The sequence below is a fragment of the Diadema setosum genome, chromosome 9, assembly GCF_964275005.1.
Source record: "Diadema setosum chromosome 9, eeDiaSeto1, whole genome shotgun sequence".
NCBI lineage: Eukaryota > Metazoa > Echinodermata > Echinoidea > Diadematoida > Diadematidae > Diadema > Diadema setosum.
The window spans coordinates 18,601,666-18,615,309 of NC_092693.1; the positions used below are offsets into that span (position 1 = coordinate 18,601,666).

The following is a 13,644-nucleotide window of genomic DNA, read 5'->3' on the forward strand; positions in this document are numbered from 1 at the left end:
GTGACCTTATTAGGTATTGAAATTTGGCAGAGATCATCTTTGGGTCTTTCTAACGTTAAATATGCTGATGTAGCTAAAAAAGTAATTAGGCCTACTAGCTTTTGTATTGGTGCTCACTTAGTATTTGTGTGGGCAAAACAACTGCATATTGTCTTGTGGAAATGATCGAGTTCTAAATCCATTTCTGAACCTTGTGTTTTCATACTTTCCTCCAGCTTTAGATACATGACAGCTCTTTGGGAGTGGTGATGATTTAAAGGAACTCGGTGTAGGGGTCATCATTTGGAGCACAAAGACGGATATTGATAGCTGTACAGTCTCTGTCACACGAAGAGGGTGCAGATCACCAGATTGCAAAGTACCAGATGTGGTCAACGACTAGCCATTGAATTCAGGGTTGACGAATGCTGGAAACACCGGGCCAACATCAGCGAAGGAGCCTCTGAGATATGGACTTCCATTGCACTAACCCTGCTGTAAGCTATTCTGTTGTTTTTCACGATGATTAATGAAGGGAGACTAGTTTGAAATTGATTGACATTTATTTTACATTCTAGAGTCTCAGTAATTACATAAGAGGCTACATTAAGAGACTGAATGCTTGGTTGGTTTTATTTTGTTTGAAGAAATGATTTTCAAGATTTCATGGAGCAGTTTTGGAGCTGTCCTTCCCTCTGAAAATGAATTTCTTGACAGGTTAGTACTTGTATTTAAGAAAAAATGTGTACTGGGTACTTGCCGTATCGACAGAAGTGAAAACCATGTTATGGTCAGTCTTGAGTTGTGTAAGTAGAGCTGTTGCTTATGTCAAATATGTATGGTGAATGATTTTGCACTTCAAGTTTATAATGTAAACTAGAGGGACCTACTATCCTCATGCCATTTGTATGATTCATAAAACCATTAAATTTTAATTATTTGCCCAGGAATTCAACACACACACATCACTTCAAGGGGGAGGAGATACTTCAAAAGCTGAGGGAAGGAGTTCTGACTGTTCCGAGGAGACATCTGCACACGATCCAGATCATTGTAGCATATTTATTGTTGAAAATGGAAGCAGAAAACTGTACAGCGTAAGTTCAATTATTTAAGATATTATTATTATAATTATTGAAAATTGGTCTGGAATACCAGTTTCCCATTGTCATGTCTTGTACTACATTTCCATCCAATATATAACAATGTAATTTGCCTGTTCATTTTTTTTTTTTTTGGATTGTCTTCTCAAGTATAGAGAACAACAGACTAAAATTTGCCCCCCCCCCAAAAAAAAAAAGAAAGAAAGAAAGAAAGAAAGAAAGTAGAAGGGACCGGTAAGTATAACATTATTAATGAAGTGATGGTTATAGATTTAAAAATAAAGACTGATATACTTGTATGATACATGTAAACAGAGTTAACGTACAAGACTCCACGCTGACTTATTTTCTTGGTAGCCCCATCAGGCCACATGTATATTGATTTGGTAATAGTCCTAATACTTATGATATGATCATCACAATGATGAATAAAAAAGTTGGAGTTGATGTGCCATGAAGTTCAATGGATAATCACATCTTGTATAAATTTTTCTACTAACTGTGCACATTCACACTTAACCTATCTGCATGAAATTTTCATATGTATTAACTGATATCTGGCTCAAGTAGCAATAAATGTACTTGAAACAGTGGTACTGAATAGCAATAGAAATTAATGCCAAGAAAAAAACATAAAAATAGTTCAGTCCCTTAAAAGATTAAGATGAGGGCCAAATTTTTGATGTTATATATTTGCGTCGTATAATATGATTAACATTCTTCTTGCTTTCTTTTTAAATTCAGATACCCAAGTAATGAGCAAAAGACGTTGTAGCCAAGGCAGTTGCAATGCAGTACCCCACTTTGTGAGACGCCACACAAGGTGCAAGAGGACGTGTAAGTTTATACTCATAAGTTTATGTGATCTACAACTTTTTTTAGCCCTTTTTAGCAGAAAGCTTAAGTGACATACATGGTATCTTATTCATCTAGCTTTCAAAAACTTCAATATTTTCAACTTTTCTCCAGAGCTAGTGGACAGAATTAAGCAGCCAAACTAGGAGTTGATCATCCTTGTTTAGTTAGGGGGCAAGGACCCAAAGTTTTTCAGGTCATGGGCATGACCCCCCCCCCCCCCCCAAAAAAAAAAAAGAAAAAAAAAAGAAAAAAAGAAAAAATGGCTACAGGGAAATTGCATCTATTTCCTAATTAAATCATTGTGCAAATATACAGGCAATGTGGGGACTTTTTATAATCTTTGATGTACCTTCTCATAGATGTCTAAAAAGTTTGTGTGCAGATTGGCCTGATTCCATGACTTAGGTTCAATGAACGATAAATTTAACGTAACGTAATGTAACTTGATAAGCTCCAACATGCCAGTTGTGCCGTTCATTTATGATAAACCTGTTCTCGTTTTCTTCCATAAGAGTGCCACTACATGTATTTCTACTGCTACCAGATCTTCATCAGTTATAGTCAACTCTGTGCCAAAGTCAAATTTGTTGAGACTCAAGAAAAAACTTTGACTTACAATGCATTCTTATATTTCAGGAGTATACCTGTATGGCAAGGATCATGGATTCATTGAGTATCGTTTGAAGACCTTGAGGAGCTATGACACCACTCATCGCCTCAGGCAGAGAGAGAGAGAGAGAGAGAGAGTAGTTGCAGCTCCCACCAAGCCCCTGACCGAGCACCATTCCAACGTAAGATTAGAAGCCCAATGAGAAGAGACAGCTACCATCGGTGTATAGGTCTAAATACCCTTGCTCTTTTTCCTCTTTTGAGATACAGTTATGCTCCTCTGACATTGGAACTTACATTCTTGTTGAAGAGTCAGCCTCATCAGGCTCAGCGGTAGTTTAGCATGAAGCTGTTACCAGGATGTACTAGTAACTGAAAAAGTTAATAGTTTTGACTTATATTGTCAAGAAAAAATCTCCTCTTCATGGCCACATGTTAATCAATACATTCATCTGTGAGGTGTTCCAAGCATATCAAAGAATGTTTGGCTTGGCATTCCGCATGATACGAACCTGGCTGCGCTCATGATTAAGCACCCCCTTCTCTCCAGGCAATTCTGACTTGCTTGAATAAAATCTCTTTATGGTCTCATATTCAAGAGAGAAGTTAACTGTTGACAGACACTTGCATGTAATTTTTTCGATCTTATTGATTATTATTTTTTTTTGGGGGGGGGATGCTACAAATAGCAGCTAAATAGTAGAATCTTCCAATGGTCATCCATGCTCTTGGGATGAAGATCATGTCTCCATGTTGTGATTAAGTTACCACATACATTTGTCACCCCTTTGATTAACATTGATGCAGCACAATATGCATGTGCTCAAATTTATTGCATCCATCTTCTTTGGAGTAGGGGGAAAAAAATAAACAAAATTGATGGGAATCATTGATCCCTAGGGTTACGGGACCCAGAGTTATTTTGTACATTTTCACCTCTATGTAATTGATGTACTGTACTTTGAAATACTTGAGGGTAGAAGCTCAACTGGTTCAACTTCTTTTTCCACAAAACATCTGCAGCCCATCATTGATAAATATATGGCGTTAGAGTAGATGGAGCCAAATAGATTAGTTCACTAATGTGCCAAGTCAAACTTATGGATAATTCTTCCCTTGACCTCGTAACAAATTATTAGGATAACCTGCAACTGACAATCATATTTTGATGTGGGTAATTCCATGAAGTTGGGGCTGTGTCCATGTAGCATCATGATTTTTAAAAAATACATTTCAGCATAACTCAATATTAATTATGCTATACATTTTTTGTTTGTAGGCTTTACATTTGCATTGAGGCCACACATTTTCCTGGAAATTTTGTGCCATTCAGACTCGATTTTGATGAAGTTATTAAACAATATGAAACAGTGTCCTGTAGCATCGTGATATTTTAAAATTTGGTCCTAAGAGACAAATCATGGCAATTAGCTTGACCAAAATTTGATGCAATATGCATTTACAAGATATGAATGAGATAGCTAAATATCTCAAATTTGCTGTACACAGTTTGAATTTTAAAAGAAAATCACAAAATGTATCATGATGCTATGCGGTGTCCTTTTTTGCAACATTTGGCGGCCACCGCTTAGCATAGTGACACATTGTGTAATTTTCTTGTAAAAGTAAAACGGTGGAAAGGAGGGTTAAGATATTTAGCTGTCTGACTAATCTAGTAATTATGCATATATCAAATTTTGGTCAAGCTAATTGCATTAATTTGTCTTTTAGGATCAGATTTTAACTATCACGATGCTACATGGACGCGTCACGATGCTACAGGACACCGTTACATATCGTTTTAATAACTTCATCAAAATTGAGTCTGAATGGCACAAAATTTCCAGGAAAATGTATAGTCTCAATACAAATGTAAAGCCTATAAACAATATATGTATAGCATAATTAGTATTGAGTTATGCTAAAATGTAACACTTTGTGCCCCAACTTCACGGAATTACTCTATAGAGTGTTTGCAGTGATGTCACAATTGCCCACCATAATGAAGTCAATTGCCTAAACTGACTAGAAATCAAGCCTGCATACAAAACCTGCAGCAATGTTTACTTCAGGGAAACCTAAGGCAAAAGAACACCTTTGTTAGAGAGGCATGCATGAGTGAATATTGATCGCCTTTGCTATGGAAGCCACCATTATGGTGGCCAACATGACGTCACATGAAATCACTCTATAAGAAATTCAGTTTGCATGCATTAGTTGTTGCTACATCTGGCAAAACTCAGAAGGATTACAAGTGTTCAATATTGTACAATGATGCCTTATGTAAGTGAAGAAGATCAATGATATGATGCATGTTGTGTCAACTGTATTGATTGCAATTCTTTTTCCATAAATAGTAGGCCCGGTTGAGGGGGGGGGGGGGGCTACGAGCCCTCCTCCCCCTTTGACATTCCATGCCAAATTTCATGAAGGCATGATTATTTTGGGGGGTTATTGATTGTAATCAATAACATAAATATTTTCATGCTGGACGTGTCGCTGACAAATTTCATTGAAAAGGCAGTGAAAATCAAAAAGTAAAAAACAGAGAAATAAATGAGTAAATAGAAAAAATAGATACTTCAGAATTTTTTGATGGCACATTTTTTTTTCTCTTACATTTGCTATGGACACTAAAAAGAATATTTACACCAAAAAAAAATGTGCCTTTTTGGAACTTTACAGCAAATGGTCTGATTCATGCTCAAATTAGCATAATTTACCCAAGTGACTTTTTTTTTTTTGAAAATCAATATTACCGTTTTATAAATTGTGTCACAGGCAATTTTTGTGTGGATTTTGTAATGATCGCACAGTTGATGGCCGAGGTCTGGGGGGGGGGGGGGTTCCAGGGAGGCCCCCCTCTGGCTCTATCATCTACATAAAAACCCCACCTAAAGACTTAAAGTCAAGACCATGCTTCTCTGATCGAGTATGTTTAGGTATTTGTACAATTTACTTGTAGAGCATCACCTTGTTACATGACAGAGGATCCAAACTTGATTAACCATGCAGTATTGAAAATTTCTGTATTTTTGTCAATTTTTCAAAGCAATCACAATTCCTACTACATGTGTAATTGTCTTTGTATTATAATATAGATAATGGTGACTATACTTTGCAAGTCTTTTGTAGCTTATCATTGAACATGCCATATTCACTTGTCGTCGAAAATTAAACATGTTCAGGAAGGGTACTTGTAAAATTTGTCACTTTTGCACAAACTTTATGAATTTGGCATATTTTCAGGGAAATGTGTGATGTTAATATTTCAAGAGTTTGTTCACAAAAACTGATAAGTCCATTTTTTGAGATTTTGAAGTACAGTCTCTGTCATAAAGTACAAAATAATACATTTTAAATGATATATTGGTCACTACATATAAAGGTACATTTTTGAAGTTATGATCAAAAGAAGCAAACATTTTCTTATTATTCTCTACATTTTTCTTGACCTTAAATCACAAATATCTCCATTTGGCACATATGGACTTATCAGTTTTTGCAAACAAACTCTTCATTTGTAGAGCTTTGGGAATGACAGCTAGAATAGCATATTTACAGGGACTTTGTGATGATTATGGTGACAGTTGTTCTTTAGTGATAAAAATATGTAAAATTATTATTGGCCACATAATTCATGGAAAACCAGATACTCAGCACATGAAGACTGTTTGTAATGGTGTACTGCTCTGTAGTTGAAGTGTAAATATTTCAAGAGGTATATTCCTTTCTTTTTTTCAGGTGATCCAGTGGACATCACACATTTATGAAATATAGAGAATCAGCTCATAAAAAAAGCATAACATGCGTAGCATTTAGTACATTATCTTCTTATATCCCCCTCAATGCTACTTAAAGAAAGAATAAATTAATAAGAAAGAATGAAACTACAGCCATTTGGATTACTAGCTCATATTTATTCAGTTTCATGTATTGATCCAGCTCGGGTAGGAATGACTTTCAAAACTGGAACACAAAGTTGGCAATGCACTGGGCTACCAGTGGTGGATGGTTTGCTTCAAAATACATGCATTAATATTAACAAATATCTATATTATGAACGTTACTTTTTGTTTTTGTTTGTATTAGTTTGATTGGTATTCATTATCCAGAAATGGCTCCAGACCACCTACATTATTCCCAAATCCATCACCATATTGTCACTTTTTCTTCCAGGGTTGAATAACTAGTGCACTGAGTGCTGTGATAGAGATGTGTGCTCATGTAGAGTGTAATTCCGTTTGGGATTGAAAAAAGAATGAAAAAGGAGTGAAAAACCTCCGGAGTAACAAAAGAAGAGGGAAATACAATAGGAGTGAATTGAGAGTGAGAAAGGAGTGAATATCCAAGCAGAAATATTTCCGTCTTTTTTCACTCCTGGAGTGAAAAAGGAGTGAATATCCAACCAGAAATATTTCCGTCTTTTTTCACTCCGGAGTGAAAAACGACTGACAAAAGAGTGAAATACGACAGGAGTGAATTTAGAGTGAGAAAGGAGTGAACATCCCACCAAAAAAATTTCCGTCTTTTTTCACTCTCTTTTGGAGTGAAATTTCTGTTCACTCGAAATTCACTCCACTTCTAGTGATCCTTGACGTCACTACCAAGGGGAGTGAAAATCGAGTGAAAATTCACTCTTTCTTTTTTAGAGAGTACACTGCTAGCAAAGAATTCTCCCTAATGTATAATATCTCTCTGAATCTGAATGCGTGTGGCACTCTAATTTTTTTTTACCTTTAATTCTTGGGATATAAACTTCCGGTTATGAAGGTGCAATGTGTAAATGTACGCTTTTATGCACATTGAATGCTAAAGTAGTAGCTAGTATTCATAGATTGTATTGAATTCTGTCGTATAATCTCGCGAATAATAAGAGTTATTTTCTAATCTGCAACTTTACAGTTATGGGATTCTTCTGTGAAACGGCCCAATGCTGGGTCGATGTTGCCAAATGATGAAATTATGGAAAATATTCATAAATGAAGGACTTGATGTGGGTGAAGTTCCCAACAGACAAAGTTCAGCGGAGAGCATGGAAAAATCTGCTTTGCCGGAAAGACCACTTTGACCTGAGGTCAAACTCGCATATTTGTTCGAGATATTTCCAGAAAGGAATGTACGATCAAAGATACTACACTATGTAGGATTCTTTGGTATGATTTTCCAGAACTGCAAAACCGGAAGTATACTTCCCAAAGTGATCGATCAGATATCGGTATTGAGAGGTGGTGTCGTTTAGTATCTGCTATATGCGAGAGAATTGCAACAAGATAGCAAACTTCAAGCATTTTGAATGTAAAGATGCTTGGCCCTTGTACCAAACACTGCCATGAAATTTCATCATGTTAGTTAAGAAAAGAAAAGAAAAAACAAGAGGTTGTGTACCAGAGTGTGATTTTTTAATCTTTTATCTGAAGTTTGTATGACATTTTGCAATTTATTCTCTGCAGACATATCAGAATACATTCAAGTGACATTCCATTCCTATACCTGTGAAATGTGCAGCTACACCATGATATTTGTGAGGCTGCATACAGTAGGCTCTTGAACCAATCACACACCTGTTTGCACTCTTAATGTTCATAATTGCATGTCCTTCCATACTTGCAAAAAATATTGAAAAGCTGTAGAATTTGACTCAATATGAGCAGAAGGAAATGTGCATGTTTGTGTGCATTCAATAAATGCAGATAATTTGTCCTTGTTTTCTGATCTTTTTCTTTCTTCTACCTTTGTTGAGTGTATGCAGATATCTGGGTTTCTTCCCACTTCAGCTATGATATTTGATATTCTGCCTTTCTTTATCTTTGTGATACGTGTACATTGTTTGACTCACTCTCTTCTATATTCAGTGAAGTCATATACAATACAACAAGTTTGTATTCCATGCATTTTAAAGGGACTGTACAGTTCTGGTTGAGGTGAGGATTACGCTTTTAACGTTTTACGAGATATTCAGAAACCACTCTATGAGATGTCAAAGAGCATGCAATTCTAAGGAGAATCAAAAGTTTATTTGATGAAAATCGATTTTGAAATGGCCGAGATATCCAAAAACAAAGTGAAACAAGGAGATCCTAATAAAAGACATGGCCTGTCACCTTTTATTGTTATCACTTTCTTTCTGGTTTGGTACAAATGATGATTTCTAATAAATAATGCTCTCCATCTCTACCCATACCCCTCACCCCCCCCCCCCCTCCCCTCCAAAAAAAAAAGGGAAAAAAAAAGGAAAAAGGGAGAATAAATAGGGATGCCAGTTTTCAGGCAAAAGCCTGAATTCAGGCCCTTTTATGTGCAAAGTAGCTTCATGTTGATGAATTTCAGGCCCTGTCTTTCATTCTAACTGGCATCACATAAGTTTGCATAATGTTATCCCTCCATCTATCTAACATCCTCTATTTATTTATCTCTCTATATATAGCTCTATATATCCTCTATAGGAGTGTATATCTCTCTATATAATTATGTCTGTCTTTTTATCCCTCCTTCCACCTCTCTCCACTTACTTCTCTCCCTCTCCCCTCTCCCTCTCTTGCTCTATCCCTCTCTTTCATTTTCACTTTCGCCTCTACTCAACTGTGACGAGTATCATTTGCAGAGCAGAACAAGTTCAGTCTAGCCACATACAGTACATAAATAAAGATCGAGTGGTTATTGAGAGGTCATCATATGGGTGATTAGAGTTGACATGACTGACTGTGGCTGGACCTGTGTGCATTAGAGGTGACTCAATAATGACCACTCTGCTTTTGCAGTCGTAACAGCACCTGGATGTTGATCAGTCCGTCGCTGGGTGCCCGCAGTGGCTGTGACTTCACGCTGAAGGCATTAATAAATTAATGTTGCTGGTTCTGTGGAGAGCGTATTAAATTGGCATCACTCATTTGTCTGTCCATCAGTACCACGTCTAGATTTTTTAGAAGCAATTTTAGCCGATAGTCGAAGATTAACTTCTCAGATATTGAGTAGGCAATAGGAGAGATGTGTGTTTACTGAGAGGGAATGATTTATTTGTGGTACTTATCAGCTTACAAGCCCCCTATTTATACATCCGTCGTGACACACACCGGTGCAGCAATCCAAGCACCGCTTGTTACCACTCCACTCACCGAGCCTCAGTCTGTACCAGCAGCCTCGCCAAACACAAACGTGTCGCCGGTCGACGACCAAGGAAGAGCGAAGCCTGGCCGACGGGGTCATGCTTTGCTTGGAAGTATATGAGCAGCAGGGGGTGATTTTGGCATTTTTGTAAATGCCAGTAGGAATGCTACGACGCATTTGGATGCCAAGGGGATGGAAGGAATTTGATGCAGAATATAATTACCGGTGATGAGGAGCTTTGCAATGGTCGTCACAGCCCTGAGGAGTATGCAAGAAGTGGATTGAGCAAGCACACAGGTGTGGTTTCCCTCCTTCCAAAGGCAGACGGCCCTTTGCCGTCAAAGATACGAGTGCCTCTCTTCAGTAGGTCATTCCACTTGAAATCCTTGGCTTTATACTCAGGAGCCAGTGAACTAACACTCTAGCAACACCTGAATGCCTGCTGTGACTATCGTCACCTTGATTGCTTTCTGCATGATTATCAAGTCTGCGTGGCTGCCTCGTGGAGATAGCATTTTGCCAGAGAAACAAGCTTCAGAGTAGAAATCTATCCGTCGCTTGAGTATGAAAACAAACATGCATGTTGGTAAGATGGGTAATGAACATGTGACATATGCTGTGGAACATGGAATAAGAGCTGTCCATGTAAGCTGTGTAGATCAATGCACATCATAATATTTCCTGGAAACGCCTTCTCTGTCAACAGAGGATCCCACTGCACGCTATTAAACGAACCCATGTGCCTTACATGATGGTAGCGGTGTCCACTTTTCATTTACCTACTGCACTGTTCCGTGTACCAGTAGATCATACCATGCCGGAGCAAAGCAAGTGATCTATTTCAAGATCAGGGCCTCACATTTGAGAGCTGCTTGTAAATGCTGTCATGTCCGTGTACATATTAAATCGGAACTCACTAAACCTTCACCAAGCTGGACTGTTGGGAGATATGATTGGATTGATGTTGTGCATCTGCTGCAGCCATCGTTTGGTGAAGTGGATGTGAGTTAGTGGGGAAACAATGCATAAAGACGAATAGAGCAAAAAATTCAGATTAAACAAAAAGAGAAGCCACAATAGGGATGAAGACCAATGCTTGTAGAGCTCTAAAGGTGTCAACTTGTACCCAGAGCAACATGGGCCTCGTCACATGCAACAAAGTGCGCCATGTTCTCCTCCTCTCACTTCTCGCCCTGGTTGCATCGTTGCCGGGCGTGGTCGGAGCCAACCAGCCGAAGGAGGATGTGCACTGCAAGGATGTCAACACCAGCGAGACTCATGGGTACAAGATCTTGGAGTTCAAGTTCTACGAGGTGTCCACCCCCTTCACCATCATGGTGTGGGTCATGATTGCAGCTCTCGCTAAAATCGGTGAGTGAGGAGGATTAAATTGTACTGACCTCGAGGACGAAAAATAAACGGTACAGTGATGCAATGTCTGCTGCAGGCATACCATATAAGCCCCACATCAGGAAAGTATTGTAAAGATACAAAAAGTTATGATTCGGTCGGGGATCCAGTTCATTCCAGCTATTGAGGGGAAATATCCCCTGGATTATTCAAAACAGATCATTAACGTTAACGTTCACCCCAACACTGTACAGGCATGCTAACCTCTAAACATTGAACTGCACATTACTTGAATGTGAGACCATTCTGAAGCAAGTTATTTGCTTCAGAATTTTAATACAAATAATTTTCACACAATAATAGATATATAATGTACTCTTAAATGAATCCAACAAGGATTGGAACAATCATTCCCCAGCATTCCCACTGATTCCCACTGATCATTTACTAGCCATCCCCTTTAAGATGCCCTGTACCTTTCTTCAGTTTTACAAGTTTACTTCAATGCTATTGAGATGGAATGATTTTAACACAGCAACCAAAGTCTCAGCAGACAGGGCTGTTTGTCATATAAAACAGCATTCATATCTGTGAAATCAGACTGACAACCTTAATAAATCATGCTCTATCGAAGCAAGACAACCCATAGTCTCAAGTTCAAGTATACTCCCATCTACCCACATTACATTCTTATAGTGTTCCCAAGAGCATTTGTCAGGCTGTTGTTGTTATTGTCAGTATTTTTGATAAGATAGCAGTAACAAGAAATGAAGAAATTTTCTCTCTGTTTCTTGTCAAATACAGTGTACAAAAACAAACAAAATTCTGCAAATTCTGCTCTAGGTGTACATAATTGCACTTGTGTGATTGTATCAGGTTTTAAGTTATAGAAGAGAGTGTATCTTGCTACAGAACATGCACATCATGCATAAAAACCAAAACACACACACACACACACACACACACACACACACACACACACACACACACAATTTTGATGAATGCATTTTATATCAAGCAATTTTTCATTTTTTTGCTATACCCAGAGAAGTATAAACCATTGAAACAGAGAGGTGGAATCTCACTCACACATATCTGGTTAAAGGTTTATTTTTGTTTATTGTTTTTGTTTTTGTTTAACTTTTATAGGTTTTATAGTATGTGGGTACTGGAAGAGGATTAAAATGCCATGTTATTGAAACAAATACTTTACACAAGAGAAAAACAAATACACATAATGCAAAAATAAATCGCAATTCTAATAGTGAATGCTTTATTAAACAGTATTTATGCCTGGGAAAATGTAAACAATTGAAACAGGGAGGTGGGATCTCTTGTCCACATCTCTGGTTAAAGGTTTGTAGTTGTTTTTAATTTTTCTTTTTCCTTTTTTTAAAGGTTAGTATTTGGGTACTGGAAGAGGATTAAAATGCCATGTTCTTGAAACAAATACTTCAGACAAGAGAAAGAAAAATACACTGTTTCCTTTGGATTTGGACAAGCAGTGTACATTACCCAGAATGTAAGTTTGTGTCATGTTTCCCAATGTTGATTCACAGGCTGATGGGGAAGTGATTGTGTTTACTTAGTATCTGTTACTGTATACACTATATATTTTCAAATTTCACATTTCGCAAGTATGATATTTTGCTTTCTTTTGAGAATATTGATTGATTCGCAAAATATGAGACAGTGAAAAATGCCATGAAATGGTAACACTTACATAGTATTTCAAGCATTAGCTGGATGCATAACAAAATTTAGCCATCAATGTAATCTGCAAGAAAGTATTATGTGATACCTCCTCGGTCAGTGTTTGTGTCTGTCTGTGCGTATGTCTGTGTGTCTGTGTGTGTGTGTGCCTGTTTGTCTGTCTGTCCCTTCCTCATTGTCACGTTCTCATCTAGGGTCCTCTCCTATAAATGGCAGTGACCTGCACTCATATGTCTTTGTATCCTACCCTTTCCTCTTAAAGGATGAGAAAGCACAAGATGGACATTAAAAAAAGCACATTTTAACCTGTAGAAGACTAGTCCCAAGTATACTCGGGCAGGTGACAATGTGAAATGCGTGTTGAAGCAGAATCAGCTTGTCCTCAACGGGGTATGGCTTAATTCTTCTTTTTTCCCCCCTTTTTGGTAAGTTGAGCCTTACATCCAGTCAGGAAAGACTGGATATATTGAATTGCCCTTTTCAATTATTTATTGGATCCATCAACATTTCATCAAGAGGAGCCTAGTACCATTGCGCAGTTGGTACGAGAAACTTGTATCATTTCTCTTTTCATTTCTCAATGATTTTCACAGTGCCATAATGATTCCTTGCAGTGAGATGGATTACAGGGGGGGAAAATGGGGGAAATAATGACTTGTTTGATCCCTGGCAGCCCAAAGGGATTCGCAGCAATCGAACAATTGCTTCCAGCTATTTTAATAGGTACCACCGTTTGCCAGTCAGTCATTTCCTTGGACACGTAAATGTGCACATTTTTGTTCCCCTGGACAGTGGATGAGGAAGTGTGTGCGTGTGTGTGTGTGTGTGTGCTGTGTATGTTTGCTTTTTTTTTTCGGTGCAATGACTGTGCTTGTTTAATTTTCCATTATTAAATTTTAGTAGCAAGGTGAAAATGATGTTTGTT

General features: G+C 37.8%; 1 protein-coding gene across 1 annotated transcript in view; it reads left to right on the top strand.

Annotated features, from left to right (window-relative positions):
- Positions 1-10,792: 10,792 nt before the first annotated feature.
- The window catches only part of LOC140232922 (probable Na(+)/H(+) antiporter nhx-9), a 47,675-nt gene continuing 44,823 nt past the window's right edge, over positions 10,793-13,644 (top strand). The window contains exon 1 of the mRNA XM_072313033.1: positions 10,793-11,027. Coding sequence (XP_072169134.1) covers positions 10,793-11,027 — 235 coding nt within the window. The remainder of the gene's footprint in view (positions 11,028-13,644) is intronic.